This window comes from Esox lucius, chromosome 2 (genome assembly GCF_011004845.1).
Source record: "Esox lucius isolate fEsoLuc1 chromosome 2, fEsoLuc1.pri, whole genome shotgun sequence".
NCBI classification, from domain to species: Eukaryota; Metazoa; Chordata; class Actinopteri; order Esociformes; family Esocidae; genus Esox; species Esox lucius.
The window spans coordinates 28325033-28343335 of record NC_047570.1 but is presented as its reverse complement, the minus strand read 5'-3'; the positions used below and the strand labels follow the sequence as shown (position 1 = coordinate 28343335).

The window sequence follows — 18303 nt, the reverse complement described above, 5'->3', positions numbered from 1 at the left end:
GATTCTGCTCCTCACCTTCAAAACCATTCTCAACCTCGCTCCTCTGTACCTCACTGACCTCCTTCATATCAACATACCCACTCGTACTCTCAGGTCTTCTTCTATTCACCTCACTGTACCTCCTGCCTGTTTGACCACTACGGGGTTTAGAGCGTTCAGCCGGAATTCTCTTCCAGCAGACATCCGTAACATCAACTCACTTTCCATTTTCATAACCGTCTGAAAACTAATCTTTTCACACTGGCATATCTAACATAATCACTTTTCAACAGCTTATAGAAATGTTCATAATCATGATTTATCTGCTTTTAGCATTGTTCTGTTTGTTTTTATCTTTATTGTGATTTGTGTCTTGTATGGTGGCCTTGAGTTCTTAGAAAGGCACCTAAAAATGTATTATTATTATGTGTTTTGGTCCAGGTATGAGGCCGTTTGGCACTGTTCCACTCACTCGTCCTGGAGCGACTACAGCGCTACACTAAGGTCCGTCTCCTTGTCATCGATGGAATGCTGCGGACCACGCTGTTTCAACTTCCGATGCTTTGGTTGGAAGGCCAGGTCCCCATCATCATCAACGTCCTTAACAGCCGAGGCCAAGTGCAAACCACGCAGTGCGGAGTTAACACTGTCTCTCTGAGACTTCCTATAGGTAGAGGGGAGGAGCAGGATGGCCTGCGTGGAATACGTGTAGACTAAACAATCGACGGGGAACATCAGGGACTTAAACCTCTAAGATTGATTGTTTACCCATCTAAACATCATACTCCACAATTATAAGTGGATTTATTTATAATGTCGAATGAGATTATATATAAAAATGCTAAATTGAGATTCTTGTAATATGAATCCTAAACTAGCTTAGCTGTAACCAATCAAATCACCTTCAAAATCACACACCAAGTTAATTGGCTTCCACTTTTGTTATATTGTAGTGATTTATACGATTAATTGGAATATGAAGCACTTGTTTAGCTGTCCAGTTGAGAACTCTCAAATGTTCTCAGTACCACCTCAGTGGAATATGGTGCTTTCTGAGGTAGAATCTTGTCCAAATAGATATCACTGATAGTTGGTTATCCATGGTCACCTATGATAATTTATATTGAAAGGAAATAGATCGTATATAATGTGACCGTTATCTCATCGACTTATCAGGTGACAGAAAAAGTATATTTTGAGTAAGCCAATGCCCTGTTAACGCTGCCATAGACCTACATTGCCAGGGTAGCCATATCCGCGGTTTACACGCAAAATTGAGCTACTTTTCAAACAAAATTAATTGATCGCGGGTGACGGCTTTTTGCGCTACTTCTGAACTTCACTGCGGCCGCAACATTTCTTTCCTTATATGCTATATTGTGTGTTTCTATGCTGTTATCACAGCAGACGTCAGCTACAGAAGGATCCGCGGCTTCTCATGCTTATATACCACATCTAAAGTTTTGTTCCCGGGGGTCACTTATAAAATTACTCAACTTTGTGCACCAATAAAAAGAACCTGCTCTCATCTGTCAGGAGAACGGGGCGCCAGTGGTGGACCTGCCAATTTTGGTGTACTCTGGCAAATGCCAAACAAGCTGCACGGTACTGGGCAGTGAGCACAGTTCCCACTGACTAGAGGATGTCAGGCCCTCATGCCACCCTCATGGAGTCTGTTTCTGAAAGTTTGGTCAGAAACATGCACACAAGTAGCCCACTTGAGGTCATTTTGTAAGGCTCTGGCAGCGCTCCTCCTGTTCCTCCTTGCACAAAGGATCAGATAATGGTCCCCCTGCAGGGTTGATGCCCTTCTATGGCTCTGTCCAGGTCTCTTTATGTAACTGCCTATCTCGTGGTATCTCCTCCATGCTCTTGAGACTGTACTGGGAGACACAAAAAACCTACACTGAAAATAATTATAAACGCAACACTTTTGTTTTTGCCCCCATTTATCATGAGCTGAACTCAAAGATCTATGACTTTCTCTATGTACACAAAAGGCCTATTTCTCTCAAATATTGTTCAGAAATCTGTCTAAATCTCTGTTAGTGAGCACTTCTCCTTTGCCGAGATAATCCATCCACCTCACAAGTGTAGCATATCAAAATGCTGATTGGACAGCATGATTATTGCATAGGTGTGCCTTAGGCTGGCCACTCTAAAATGTGCAGTTCCATCACACAGCACAATGCAACAGATGTTGCAAGTTTTGAGGGAGTGTGCAGTTGGTATGCGGACTGTCCACCAGAGCTGTTGCCCATTAATTGAATCTTCATTTCTCTACCATAAGCTGTCTCCAAAGGCGTTTCAGAGAATTTGGCAGTACTTCCAACGGCCTCACAACCGCAGACCACGTGTAACCACACCAGTCCATATTTGAGAGAAATAGGCCTTTTGTGTACATAGAGAAAGTCTTAGATCTTTGAGTTCAGCTCATGATAAATGGGGGCAAAAACATAAGTGTTGCGTTCATAATTTTGTTCAGTGTACTTGCGACAGCACATATGGATGTGCCATGCTGGAGGAGATGTGCTACCTCTGCTACCTGAATGGGCTGCAGGTATCCGCCTCATTTTATCAGTAGTGACAAGGAGACTAGCAAAATGCAAAACAAGAGAAGAATCATTCAGGAAGGATAAGGAGAGAGCAACTGTCTGTGGCCACCACCTACAAAACCATTCCCCTTTTGGGGGTTGTCTGGCTGTTGCTTCTCCAGGGCAATTGTCACTTTCATTTGCACCAAAACAGGTGATATTGATAAGGGATTTATTGCAACATTAGTCCATCCCCAGTATTTGATTTTAATCTGTGTTCTTAAAATGACTTTGGTCAACCAAACGGTGACCTCTTCGTGCCGTCCTCCAATTCACACTAGTCACACAGTAGGGTGGTGGATGAATAGTTGGTCTACAACAATGGAACATGGAGCAATATGGTCTACAATGTGGTTTTTCAAGGGTTAAAAGAGCTCTCCCACAGACATTCTCTCTGAATCTACGGGGGAATTCCCAGGTATAATTCTTAGTTTAAATAATTTAAGTGATCGTATAGTGATTTTATTATTCAATAAATTCTAATACATTAAATATACAATTTCAACATGTGGAATTCAATCCATGAGCCTATATTGCATCATTGTCATTCAGTTTAGTGCTGTTGAAGTGATTTCAAAGTAGCCGTCTAAAAGAAGCACACCGTGAGCGAAAAAGTATTTTACAGGACATTTTATTCATATGGTTCAAGAAACAAAGCTGCATTTGAAGAAACAAGAGCCTTAGAGCAGACTACCCACATAGCAAGTAGCACAAACACAAGCGGAGAGGGTGCCGTATACTCATCTGAATTTTTCGGAGTTAAATATTATATGAAATGTCTAAAGCATTTAAGTGCATTTTCATTCATAAAGCCTCCGTGAAGAGTTAAGTGCACACAACGGGTTATTCTTAATTACATTATTAAATATGATCTACTCTCGTCCAGTCACCTTCAAAAGACAAGAGAAAACTCAAATGCAGCTCTCTTTAGTGTGGTTTAGGATCTTGAATTGAAAGATGAAATATTGAAAACACATTCCAGCACTGTCCACTAAACTGGAGGTACAACACAGAATCAGGTAGCTAGTTATTGTTTTTTTTAAAGGAAAAATTACATTAGTGATAACATTTATCTATACAGCAGCATTGGTAAATGTCTGAATTTAAACAGAAACATGTATCTCTACAGTAGATTGCAATAACACTGCACCAATCCAAATAGTCAAATACAGGATCTCATTTCATCTTAGCGATCTGTCTAACACACATAACTGGCCCTGCTTTAAAACTTGCAGTCCTAATTGTGTCTAGCTTAATGGAACCACAAAGAACTGTCCAAAAATATCCAGCTCTTATTTAGTGAATAAAAGGATTGCTAATACAGTAATGTTTGAGGCAATCTTTTACAAAAATATACAGTAGCTATGATAAGTTAACTGTTAATAAATCTGTGATGGCTTCGCATTAAAAATATCACCACATTAAGTGTTAAATCCAAAGTTAAATATAGATCTCTCTCTTCATATGGTTTATATATGATTACGTATATAAAGTGGTAGATAAGGTTTGCAGATGTTGTGAACAAATCAAAAGATTATTATTTCACAGGCAGTGTAGGCAGCAAAGCAAGACTGGGATGTTATGATCTAAAACATCTGTTATATACAGTACTGTGTAAATGTCTTAGGCACCTAAAGTCGAACTAAAGACATTTGGATAGTAAGTGTTTATTTGTAAAGAAAATAGTATATATTTATTCATATACATAGAATTTGTTTTATTATTAAAACACTCGTTACCCAAATAAATGGTTTTAGTTAAAAATTCAAGGGCCTAAGATTATTTGCCTAAGTATCTTCACAGCAGATTCCTTGTGCAGCAAAGTCCAGTAAATTGCTTGCATCTGCTCAAAACCTACATAAAAAAAAAGGCTATTCTCTTTTATTTTAACTGCAAATTAGACCAAACTAGCTCCTTTAAATCAGTACCCTAATCTTCAAAAAATGTCAGCTTGTTCTGCTTTTAGCTAGTTTGTCAGTGAAGGCAGTAATGACAATACCTTGTTGGGCTAAAGCAGTCAGAGGGAATTCTGTGTTTCTCCTAAGACAGAGGACGAAGCAAGTGTCTATTTATCCATATTCATGTAGTTGAGGTTATCTAGGCTTATTATCTTACTTTCCAATAACCTATTCCCTTTGGTGTTTTTACAGATCAGGATCAGCGTAGACGCGTCGATGGCACCACCTAGATTGAAAAGGGATAAAGCTACAACCATAATACACCCTCTCATCCTACACTCCTGGGGAATAGGAGGTGGATGTTCTCTTAAATTATCATTTCTTTGTTTAAGTTGAGGGACAGTAGTCTAGTGCTCCCTTTGTGCTTTAGCTAAACCCTTTCTGCATTGGTTGCTGGATTATAGGGCCAGTAAGGATTTTTAGCATTGCTGAATATTAACAGAGTACAAACATCCATATTCTCAACATACATGTGGTGATCTCTGCAGCTAGTCAGGGGTTTGGAACAACAGGTCAACTCAGTTGGTTCACTCACTTGGTTCACTCAGTGTGCACAAGGTCAAAGTTCAATTTAGTAGAACTCTGTGCACTGGCTGCCGACCTGAAAGCACAGCGATGTGCTTACCCTTGGTTCGTGTTGATTTTCTGTTGTATTATACATGTTATACCATAACCTTTTCTACTGATGGTGATTCAGACCATCACAAGGAGAGCCTAGAATAGGAACCGTAGGGAAACCCAGGCCAACATCTCACTGATAAGTCTTGCCTTCTTGTTGCCTTTCAAATGTGTACTTGCAGTGAATTTGCCAACTGACAATGCATTTCAAACTGGCTTGTTTTATATTTGCCAAAGCAAGGAGCTGGTGAAAATGTATTTAAACTACTTTGCAACACAACATAAATAATTCATTTTCCTACACATTTTGTGTATATTTCCCAGTAAGAAAAACAAATGAAATGTATTAGCCCCCACATTTGCAGCGTGATGTCTCTCAAACAATCCCGTTTTACAATGTCCATGAATTAGCGGCTATAATTAGTGAGAATACGGCTTCACCATTGTAAACAACAGATATAACGATGTACATATGCCAGCCCACCCAAACAAAAATGTTTCTGTTATCTTTGGCAAGATCTCCACTATTGTGCACAATGTTCAGATGTACAGACAGATGTTAACATTACCAACATCAACATTTGAAGTGGTTTTCTACAAGACACGTCCACACACGACAAGGTTGTTTGTGGTAGTTCTATGATCACACTGGATTTGGATTCAACGGCTGGTTCATAGACAGCTGTGGGACAGACGGTAGTCGTGTCTTTGGGGTATGTCTTTTTTTTTTCTTTTTTTTTTTTTACAAGACACATTTTCTTATTGTACAAGTCGAGGTAGGGCCTCCGTTTCAGTCCACTTTCTTCCGTTTGGTGCCTATTGAACATGACCAGTGTGTGTTCAGTAGGCCCCACAACTCACCAAAAGCCTAGTAACAAGGGTGCTGCCCCTGATTGTACATTGAAAGGGGTTTGCTGTGTGAACTTTTTGAAGGGTTTTTGAAAGATTTCTGAAGGGCCTCCAAGAAGCCTTGTATTTGCCTCTTAACTGCCTTTCTTTAAGTCCCCCAAGCTTCCTTCTTCCAGCCTCTTGCAAGACATTGGCTCCTTCCCTAGTTGTTTGAACACCCACCTAGGGCTCTGACACGTGAGGGGCACCCACCTCCAGAGGTGTCCCGGAATGGGGGAGGCTCCCTGGACTGCCCATCCACATCTCTATGGTCTCCTGTGTGTCAAAGAACTCCTCAGGTCCATCTGCAGATTGGGGTGTCTGGGCACTTGAACCTGCCTCGCTGCTGCTCTCTCTGAGCTCCAACAGTACTGGTAGAGACCCAGGGAGGTAGCCATCCATGCGGCCCAGAGAGAGCTCTGCTAGTGGGATGCAAGGTGGACTGAAAGGGCTGAGGTCTGGAGCGTCGCTGCTGCTATCCTCGGCTGAAGCAGGAAACTCGCCTGGCTCCACCTGCCTGGGTTCAGGGCTCATGCTCAGGGACAGATGGCAGAATGTGGCCGGGGCTATTCGCATGTCTTCTGGGGGTGTCTGGCAGGGGGTGGGTGGGTCATCCGTGGGGCTGCTGGGAACGGAGAGGTTGGGAGTTCGAGGGGTAGGGGTCTGGGCCTGCTGACCTGTGTCGTGCTGGCAGGAGTGGATCTCCTCACTACTCTGAGGGGTGAGGGGGGTCTTGTCACTGAAGCTGAAGTGGGGAGAGGTGTCTGCCGTGGTTGGGGACGAGGGGCCAGCGCTGGACACTGTACTGGATGGACCGCTGCTGTCTGCAGCGACAGAGACCAATCCACAGACTAATTCAATCATTTGTTACATTAATGTTATTAATTTAAAATTGCGTTCATTTTGTTACAATAGCTAGAATATCCAACCCTGTCATTTCTCATCCTTGAGCATTCCAACGTACCTCAATCCAGGAATAAAAAATTGTGTTGTACAACAAATTGTCCCATTATTCCAATTGAAACAAAGACTGAACGTTTGCTAGTCTTTCCACAAAACAGACCATTTTTAAATGGCCATGTCAACCAATCAGCTCCTATGTTGTTAACAGTGACATGCCATTTTGTAATGGCTGCTGAGCAGCTGCTAGCTAGCCGAGTCAGAAAAGGGCTGCTTTCTAGAAGGAAAGGAAAATAGCCTTGGTTCAACATTATGCATGTAACAGACGGAATGACAGGACAAGTTGAACTACAACACATATAGTGGGGCAAAAAAGTATTTAGTCAGCCACCAATTGTGCAAGTTCTCCCACTTAAAGTGGGTACACTTCAACTATGAGAGACAAAATGAGAAAAAAATAATCCAGAAAACCCCTTTGTAGGATTTTTAATGAATTTATTGGTAAATTACGGTGGAAAATAAGTATTTGGTCAATAACAAAAGTTCATCTCAATACTTCGTTATATACCCTTTGTTGGCAATGACAGAGGTCAAACGTTTTCTGTAAGTCTTCACAAGGTTTTCACACACTGTTGCTGGTATTTTGGTCCATTCCTCCATGCAGATCTCCTCTAGAGCAGTTATGTTCTGGGACTGTTGCTGGGCAACACAGACTTTCAACTCCCTCCAAAGATTTTCTATGGGGTTGAGATCTGGTGACTGGCTAGGCCACTCCAGGACCTTGAAATGGTTCTTATAAAGCCACTCCTTTGTTGCCCAGGCGGTGTGTTTGAGATCATTGTCATGCTGAAAGACCCAGCCACGTTTCATCTTCAATGCTCTTGCTGATGGAAGGAGGTTTTCACTCAAAATCTCCCGATACATGGCCCCATCCATTCTTTCCTTTACACGGATCAGTCATCCTGGTCCCTTTGCAGAAAAGCAGCCCCAAAGCATGATGTTTCCACTCCCATGCTTCACAGTAGGTATGGTGTTCTTTGGATGCAACTCAGCATTCTTTCTCACCCAAACACGACGAGTTGAGCTTTTACCAAAAAGTTATATTTTGGTTTCATCTGACCATATGACATTCTCCCAATCCTCTTCTGGACCATCCAAATGCTCTCTAGCAAACTTCAGACGGGCCTGGACATGTACTGGCTTAAGCAGGGGGACACGTCTGGCACTGCAAGATTTGAGTCCCTGGCGGCATAGTGTGTTACTGATGGTAGCCTTTGTTACTTTGGTCCCAGCTCTCTGCAGGTCATTCACTAGGTCCCCCCGTGTGGTTCTGGGATTTTTGCTCACCATTCTTGTGATCATTTTGACCCCACGGGGTGAGATCTTGCGTGGAGCCCCGGATCGAGGGAGATTATCAGTGGTCTTGTATGTCTTCCATTTTCTTATAATTGCTCCCACAGTTGCTTTCTTCATACCAACCTGCTTACCAATTGCAGATTCAGTCTTCCAAGCCTGGTGCAGATCTACAATTTTGTTTCTGGTGTCCTTTGACAGCTCCTTGGTCTTGGCCATAGTGGAGTTTGGAGTGTGACTGTTTGAGGTTGTGGACAGGTGTCTTTTATACTGATAAGTTTAAACAGGTGCCTTTAATACAGGTAACGAGTGGAGGACAGAGGAGACTCTTAAAGAAGTTACAGGTCTGTGAGAGTCAGAAATCTTGCTTGTTTGTAGGTGACCAAATACTTATTTTACAGAGGAATTTACCAATAAATTCATAAAAAATCCTACAATGTGATTTTCTGGATTTTTTTTCTCATTTTGTCTCTCATAGTTGAAGTGTACCTATGAAGAAAATTACAGGCCTCTCTCATCTTTTTAAGTGGGAGAACATGCACAATTGGTGGCTGACTAAATACTTTTCTGCGCCACTGTATATTATCGCTGAATGGAGGTATTTTTCCCATCTGTATGACACACTAGCCCACAGTTAGGCTTAGCAGTGTTCCTTTGGATAGAAAAATGGCAGAGCATCAGATCATCTGGCTTAATTTACAACTGAGTGGAGGGAAAGAAATTACAGTCTTTTTTTATGCTAGTTAACACATTAAAAAGCAGAACCGCAACTCCCCAAAATACAGGTGCTAATGAAAGGTTACATGGGGATTTTACTGAGAACAACTCCCTATTAAAAAACTGAACATTTCTGTCCTCGAGCACACTACTGAGGATCAGGAAATAAATGGGTTACAGAAGATGATTAAAAACAACATTGAGAGTCAGAGAATTTTAGCAATACAGTTCAAGACAGGCTGGAGTGGGCACTGTAGTAGTAAACCACTTTTAATTGTCCAACTATGGCTGAGACTAAAAACGCTGTGGGAAGAAAGTGGGGGAATGGCAACCCTAACTTCTAACAAATACCTGAAAGGAATACACAAGACCCCAGGAATATAAACACAAAGAGACTCCAACAGTACGACTGCAATTCCTTTTCAACAACCTATTAAATGAGAGCATTCATTCAAAACGTAACCGGTTAAACTAAAGGTGAATAGACGAAATGCAACAGAGTAATCACTTACACCAGGGAGGTCTGTCTGAGCGCTGTCGGAAAGATACGGAGAGGACTCTCTGAGGCATATAGGAGTCCACTGATGGCTGGTTCTGAGTGTCAAACATGGCCGACAGAGCTGCAAGGAAAGGTAAGAAAGTCACACAGGTCACCCTGGGGTGTGATCTAGTGTGTTTTTCATTAATTTGATATAGCTCTGGCAACCGAATGTGCTTGTTTGGTTTTGTAATGTGTATGGTTTGCCATCGTGTACCCATTTCTTGGTGAGTGCATGGGGGTGTCAAACTGTTCCTTACCTCTGGTGGTCCTGGAGTGGGCGTCGCCACCCGTCTCACACACAGAGGTGAGGAACTCGTCCACCTGCTTGAGGGACAGTGAGTTGTGCAAGGTCTCCAACGGGTAGATGGAGGGCACCATGGAACAGCCTTCAAACCCTGCAGTAAGACAGGGTGACAGACCCAGGCCCGTAGCCCAACCACCCTTTAATCAGACTGGGCTACGATAGGAGGCTAGAGGGTGTGGGGAGATGGGAGTCGCTGGCAGGCAGGACCACTACAGCAATGCACAAGCAACAGTTAGAAGGGGATCCTAATGAACAAACACCCAACACTACCCTTCCCAGGCCCCAAGGCCAGCCGTCCCCCCTTTAAGTAGTCACAACGGACCCATTTCCGCAGAGATACCGGACGTGGAGGTCTTCATGCCAGCCCAGCACTAACACTTGTAGCTCAGGCTGATCACAGAGTTGAATTTGACAATACTGGACTGGAAGAAAAACATGCACAGCCATAGCTCTCTGGAACTCGTGGTGGAAGGTGACCACGGCCCTGATATAAATGTGCATTTCTATTGCATCTCATTTCCACACAAGCAGTACTGAGAGCTAACAAGACATGCCTGATTATTTTACTAATGTACAAGACCATCAAAGGGCATTCCTTAACGCAGGATATTTCAACTAGTGATTATCAAGAAGACAGAAAAAGCAGCGCTTAGTGTTACATAATCATGAAGACTAGCCCTGTGTAGTCATACAACTGGAATCATATAGCTGTCTGGCCTTCCTTGTAGGTCAGAACAGATTTGCCTAATTGTTTTAATGGATGATTTTTAGGTGGGTCCTACATTTAAAGGTTCTTGTGTAGAATCCTGCCTCTAATGTTTGCAAAAATGTAAATAACTACATGCCTGACCAGATGAGACTGGAGTAATATTAGCTGAGAGTGTCAAAGGGACTATGAGAGACTACAAGTCAATGTAAACTGATCGACAAACGGGCAAGACTGTTGTGATGAGGAATCTCTCAGGCACACGCAACAATTATGTTATTAAAAACACTTTCCCTACCCGACTACATGCTAGCTGTTGGTGCTAGTTTTGTTGGTCACAGTTTTAAGAGATTTATGGTCTGGTTTACAAAATACCAGAAAACAGGAAGGAAACTCAATTCTGTTTTGCCAAAAACATGCTCTACAGTGTTATGGAAATTTTGAACTGATGTATTCTTGGTCCTATACATGTATGAATGAGTTACTAGTTAAAGATGCCGAGAGGGGTCTGGTGTTTGAATAGGAGACATCCTTGACCGGCACAGGTGGATTAGAGGGGTACTCGTAAATCTGTATAACCCTTTAGTGTCTCTGTTGATTAACCAGACATTGTGTCTCCTCAGGAGTTGAGAAGGATAATGTGGGGGGACAGCCCGCCCTTTGGGTAAATGTTACACAAGACAGATGGGCAACAACTTAACACACCCCTTCTAACATTTGAAATAAATACGGATTGTTCATGTATGGAGTTAGAGACTCCTTGGATGATTATGTTTGTAAGCGTTTGACGCGTCTCTCATATTTGCAAATATTAATAAAACTGTTAGAATGTGCCTAGAGAATTTTGTCTCTGTTTCTTACTCCTTTAAGAGTGTCGATCGATGGAATTACCATCACAACAGTCAAAACGTACTTACATTTAGGTTTGTAAATCAGACATTTCCTCACCATTAGTACAAAACATTACACCTACTACACTAATAAACTAGTCCAAAGCAAGGCATTTGATTGGTTTGTCATGTTTCAAGGCATTACGAGCCGTGGGTTCTCACCCCATTTAGGCCCTTTTTTTTTTTACAATGATCCAGGCATTCCTTTTAAGCGAGGCTTTGATGACACTATGCAAGTACAATAACTATGACTACCTTCCCTTTGTATGTGTACACCTATACTAAAAGGGAGATTTCAATACAATGCAAAGGACAAAAAAACCACAGCAACGAAAGCAGGTCTGCATTCAAGTTAACCAGACCAGTGCAGTCCAGCTAAGCCAGCACCTTAGTGGGAATTTGTTTTATATTGTCAGTCAGTAAAGCATAAACACACAGCCCAATGTATCAACAAAACAATATATCAGTCTAATTAATAGACCATACAATGTTTATTGCAATCTGTGTGGGATTTATACCAAATAATGATCAGTTTACAACCAAGTTCACCCTATTGGATGGTAAAGCATTAAAAGTCTATATCCATCAGACAGGGCTGCAATTACTGTGCACAATTTAAAGGCCACCCAATTTCAGTATAAGGAACATCCCAGTGGGCAAAACAGGTTAAAATTACATAATTATGTTAACCTGTTTCGTCTGCTGAAAAACAATGTTAGAGCAAATCTACATTTTGGTTAGGACCTACAGTTGCTGAGCCATGCAAGAACAGGTGGCATCTCAAAAATGTGAATATCATGGAAAAGCCTTTTTTATTTGAATCTTGATGATTATGGCTTACAGCTCATGGAAATCAAAAACACCAGTATCTCAAAATATTAGAATAAGAAAAATGTACAATACAGAAATGTTGACCTGAGCATTCAGTCTCAGTATGGCTCAGTACACACAATCATGGGGAAGACTGCTGACTTGACAGTTGTCCAGAAGACATTCATTGACCCCCTCCATGAGGAGGGTAAGCTACAGAAGGTCATTGCTGAAAGGTCTGGCTGTTCGCAGAGAGCTGTATCAAAGCATATTCATGGACAGTTGACTGGATGACAGAGATGACTGTAGCCTTGAGAAGATTGTCGAGCAAAGCCGATTCAAGAACTTGGGGGAGCTTCATAAGAAGTAGACTGAGGCTGGAGTCAGTGCATCAAGACCACACAGTGTCCAGGAGGTTTTGCATTCCAAGTGTAAAGCCACTCCAGAACCAGAGACAATGTCAGAAGAGTCATACCTGGGCGAAAGAGAAAAGGAACTGGACTTTTGCTCAATGGTCCAAAGTCCTCTCTACAGATGAATGTAAGTTTTGCATTTCATTTGGAAATCAAGGTTCCAGAGTCTGGAGGAAGAAGTCCAGTGTGAAATGTCCAAAGTCAGTGATGATTTGGGGTGCTGTGTCATCTGCTGGTGTTGGTCCACTGTGTTTTATCAAGTCCAGAGTCAATGCAGCCATGTACCAGGAGATTTTAGATCACATCATGCTTCCATCTGCTGACAAGCTTTATGGAGATGCGGATTGTATTGGAGATGCGGCTGTAAACCATACAAAAACACAAGAAACAAAAAAGGCTTGAAATATTTCACTTTGTGTAACGAATCTAGAATATATGAAGGTGTCACTATTTGATTTGAATATCAGAAATTTTTTCCACGGTAGTCAAATGTTTTGAGATGCACCTGAAAATTGAGATGAAATACTACCAAACTAAGATGCACCACTGCCAACTACATATGCTGACTAAAAGCAGTCAAACCTAGAAAAAAAATGTGATACATTAAACAATATGGCAATATAAATTGGCTGATTGCCATATTACTGTACTTAATTTTTACATGTAAGTTTCAAATATGGCCCCAACGTGTGAGTTCTTAATGCACGTGCTCTAAATTATTTCAATGGATAGTGAAATTATATATGTCTTCAATATAAAATCATTTCCTTTGCACAATAAGCCAACGAAATAAGTTAAAAAAATATTTTTTATCATTTACTCACCCTTAACATTCTCTACAAATCACTTACCATTTTATCAGGCTTAGAGCAATCGAAACAAGTTTTTATCTAGTCATATTCCAGCCTCCAGCTGTTGTTCAATGAACATTGGTCAGATGTGTCTTAGAAAGACAAGTCTTAAAGTAAGCTACAGTACGTGTCTTGTGTATTCAAGTTTTGACCTACAGCATACAAAGTACCGGTTTATTTGATTTCGCTTAACAGCTGTACTCAACAATGCTAGCAGAATTGGGGGCATGGTTGTGTAGCTAGCCCACCGAAGTGGAACGTTAAAGTGCCCATATTATGAAAAAAAAAACACTTTCTGGGTTTTGGGGTGTTCTTTTGTGTCTCTGGTGCTTCGGGAAAAAAACATCCATGCTGTTTTGAGTGAGATATGGTTTTCTGAATGTCCTCTGTCTTCAGTCTCTGGGTGAGCTGTTAGAAAACTCCACGGACTGTGACGTCACAGTCCGAAAAATGTGAATATTCCCACCCTCCACCCCCTCCCAACAGAGCATACCTAATGTCTCCACCGTCTATAGGCTCCACCCACCAGGTACAGCAGTAACTTCTTCTCTGATATCCTCCATGTTGTTATTTATTCAGAAGCACCACTTAAACTGTGCTGTTGTTGGCTGTAAAGAGGAGCACAAAACACTCCATCGCGTCCCAGCCGCAGAGGACAGAAGAGCGGCATGGCTTGAATTCATTTCTGAAGGCAATGTCCCTGCTACAGTTGTCAAAGAATTGTCGGTTTGTGCTAACCACTTTGAGACGGGCTGTTTCTCCAACTTCGGTCAGTACAAGGCAGGATTAGCCAAGAAACTTTTGCTAAAAAGAGTGCGCAATTCCAACTTTGCGTGGAATACCTGCAGACGAGGGACATCTAAGTAGTTCTATACAATTAGCTGTCTTTATTTTGCAATTCTACACAAACTAACCAAGAACTAACCCCACTACCATGGTAACAGTTAGAGTGGGCGTGGGCAAAGGAGCAGCAGCTAATGAAAATGCAATGAGCAGCAGAAAACAGAAAACTTTGAAAGGGACTGAAACAGGGTGATAGAGGGAGGTAATAATATTTTCCTACAAGCCATTTCCAGCAAACAACTTCAGAAACATGTTTTATGGAACTTATAGACCCATTTTAAAAAAGCAGTCATAATATGGGCGCTTTAAAGAATTCCAGCACAGGATACATTTTACCAGATAATCTCGGTGTTACTGCGATATTGACGTTTAATTCACATGCATAGGGATTCTAAACGGTGGTATTAAATGTTTGTTTGAGTTTGAACTACAACTGCTAGCCTGCTTCAAGTAACTATTTGCAGAGCAGCAGAAGAACTTCTCCCCCCTACTCATGTATTGTCTTCGTTACCATGGTAACAGTGTCCTTGAAGGGGTACAGTAACAACGATGTTTCGATATTGGCTTTAGACTCGCTCTATTTCTTCCACAAAAATGCATGTCTCTCTTACAATTTCAGTGTATGACCCCATGGTGGCTACTAAACAATCACAAATAAGATGAAAGGTTAAACGTAAAATTATATAGCTAGCTATCTAGCTAAACTATAGCCGGATCTAGTAACCTCACTGACATCTAGTGGCTGACTATGGTAGTATTAGTCCCAACAGACAGTAGTAGCTGTCAAGTGTTTGTTGCGCACAATGATTTGCGAATGGTGTATTTGATACTTATGAGTAAAATTATGCAACTAAAGAGTTACCGCTTATTTGTGTATTTTAATGCGTTCTTTAAACAATCCCATTTGCGTGAATTGCTGAGAACGTACATTTTGATCATTGTTATAGCACCGTTTTGTTGTACAAAACCCGATTCCAAACCAGAGCAAAAAAGGAATGGAATCATTTACAAATCTCATAAATTTATATTTAATTCACAATAGAATATAGATAACATATCCAATGTTGAAAGTGAGACATTTTGTAATGTCATGCCAAATACTGGCTCAATTTGGATTTTTGTGAGAGCTACACAAAAAGTTGTGACAGGTAGCAATAAGAGGCCGGAGAAGTTAAATGTACAGATAAGGAACAGCTGGAGGACCAATTTGCAACTTATGTCAATTGGCAACATGACTGGGTATAAAAAGAGCCTCTCAGAGTGGCAGTGTCTCTCAGAAGTCAAGATGGGCAGAAGATTCCCCCAATGCTGTGGCGAAAAATAGTGGCGCAATATCAGAAAGGAGTTTCTCAGAGAAAAATTGCAAAGAGTTTGAAGTCATCATCTACAGTGCATACTATCATCCAAAGATTCAGAGAATCTGGAACAATCTCTGTGCGTAGGGGTCAAGGCCGGAAAACCATACTGGATGCCCGTGATCTTTGGGCCCTCAGACGGCACTGCATCACATACAGGAATGATACTGTAATGGAAATCACAACATGGGCTCAGGATTACTTCCAGAAAACATTGTCGGTGAACACAATCCACCGTGCCATTCGCCGTTGCCGGCTAAAACTATAGGTCAAAAAAGAAGCCATATCTAAACAGGATCCAGAAGCGCAGGTGTTTTCTCTGGGCCAAGGATCATTTAAAATGGACTGTGGCAAAGTGGAAAAGTGTTCTGTGGTCAGACAAATCAAAATTTGAAGTTCATTTTGGAAAACTGGGACGCCATGCCATCCAGACTAAAGAGGACAAGGACAAGGCCAAGTTGTTATCAGCGCTCAGTTCAGAAGCCTGCATCTCTGATGGTATGGGGTTGCATGAGTGCGTGTGGCATGGACAGCCTACACTTCTGGAAAGGCACCATCAATGCTGACAGTTATATCCAAGTTCAAGAACAACATATGCTCCCATCCAGATGTCGTCTCTTTCAGGGAAGACCTTGCATTTTCCAACATGACAATGCCAGACCACATACTGCATCAACTACAATGTCATGGCTGCATAGAAGAAGGATCCGGGTACTGAAATGGCCAGCCTGCAGTCCAGATCTTTCACCCATAGAAAATAATTGGCACATCATAAAGAGGAATGTGCGACAAAGAAGACCTAAGACAGTTGAGCAACTAGAAGCCTGTATTAGACAAGAATGGGACAACATTCCTATTCATAAACTTAAGCAACTTGTCTCCTCAGTCCCCAGACGTTTGCAGTCTGTTATAAAAAGAGGGGATGCCATGAAATTTTAAATCAACTTATTTTTCCCTTAAAGTGATACATTTTCTCAGTTTAAACATTTGATATGTCATCTATGTTGTATTCTGAATAAAATATTGAAATTTGAAACTGAAATTTGAAACATCATTGCATTCTGTTTTTATTCACAATTGTACAGTGTCCCAACTTTTTTGGAATCGGGTTTGTACAAATGTTTGCCAGGCCGCGTAAGTGAGCGGGCTAAGAGCGAGTGAGTGAGTACCCCTTGTTAAATAGCGTAGTGGTTAGAGAAGCGGACTTGTGAACTATTGGTCCAGAGTTCATATGTCCTCGCAGGCTAAGCAATGTACGCGTTGTGAATTATTCCGTATTGACGAAAACTTTGCTGGCCAAAACCAAAACCTGAAACTGTATACGGTTATATTGCAACTGTTTCGGGCATGGAATAGTTCATTTTCAGTCTCGCTAGAAATTGCTCAATTCTTTTGATTATTCTTAGGAAGTTAGTAGATAGTAGTAAGCCTATTACTGGCTAATAAGCTGTTAAAACAGCCAGTGGCAAAAGCAATACAGTTCATAGACACCATTTGTGGTGGAGGTAAACTTAATGAGCAACGTTAGTCAGCTCATTAAGATTGCGTCTCCCCCAGTGTTTTCTTTTGTTTTCCACCCATATCTCTGTCTGTGCTACTAGCCTGAGACAAGTATACAAAAGGGTTTTTCTTAATAATATGTATACGTAACATGGTCCCTATAGGTTATACAAAATCTAAATTCAAAGAATTTGCCAAAATACCAAGCTACTAGCTTTTGTCCAGTTCAGTCCAAATCGGCTAAACATAGGAAGCTTTGTCCTGCACCACTCCCGTAAAGCTGCCTACACACCAAAAGTGGCAACCGTTGCCTCCTCCATTTAATTCAAAGAATGCTCTACAGCAGCTTTTCCTCCTATCCTGGTGGCAGTGGCAAGCTGAAGCAAGACTGCTGCCATCCACAATATTTGGTCCTGCTGCTGAAGCTCAACCATGTTCAACTTTTGCCTCTTGCCGCTGGATGGTAGCCTATCAGAGATTGTGCTTTTGTCACTATCGCAACAATGGAGGATTTAATAATGCTGGTATCAGAGTACCCGGAGTTAAAGGGATAGTTCATCCAAAAATAATATTTCAGTGATAGTTCCCTTACTACCAGTTATTCCTTCAGGCACACAAAACCCCCAAAACAATCCATTATTCAGCGGTCTTAGTAATTAGTGTTATTAGTATTGCACAAATTCATGAATGGAAACTGTACGTACCCTATCGCAAAGCTGAAAACTACTCTAAAACACTCCAAACTAAGACAAGTGGTGTTGTTTACCTCAAAGAACATGACAATGTTGTATTCCTTGAAATAGTTAATTTTCACAATAAAATTCTCATTTCAAATAATTCCTGTGTTTATTGGTAAGTTTTGTTCAGAATTGTATCAATCCACATGTTCGTTCAGAAAGAGTAAGTCACAGTAAATGAAAGTTAGTATTCGCTCGCTAGAAAGCAAGTTACCTATTTCATCTTTGATATTCACCTCGGACAGTCACCTCGGTAATGGTGAACCCATGCCCAGAATATCAAGACGAAATGTATCCTGTGTGTATTATAACACAGCAATCAGAAGTATTACATACATTCTGTTTT

The 18303-nt window shown here is 41.3% G+C and overlaps 1 protein-coding gene across 13 annotated transcripts in view; it reads right to left on the bottom strand.

Annotated features, from left to right (window-relative positions):
* Positions 1-3188: 3188 nt before the first annotated feature.
* ppip5k1a (diphosphoinositol pentakisphosphate kinase 1a) overlaps positions 3189-18303 on the bottom strand; it is a 53819-nt gene continuing 38704 nt past the window's right edge. For 12 of the 13 annotated variants that reach the window (XM_034296050.1, XM_020054476.3, XM_010877832.5 and 9 more), the window contains 3 exons: positions 9806-9943; positions 9520-9627; positions 3189-6861 (listed from right to left, as the gene is read on the bottom strand). In XM_034296050.1, coding sequence (XP_034151941.1) covers positions 6221-6861; positions 9520-9627; positions 9806-9943 — 887 coding nt within the window. In that variant the 3' untranslated portion in view covers positions 3189-6220. Of the gene's footprint in view, positions 6862-9519; positions 9628-9805; positions 9944-12301; positions 13033-18303 lie in introns of those variants that run through there. The other variant, XM_020054507.3, reaches the window with a different exon arrangement.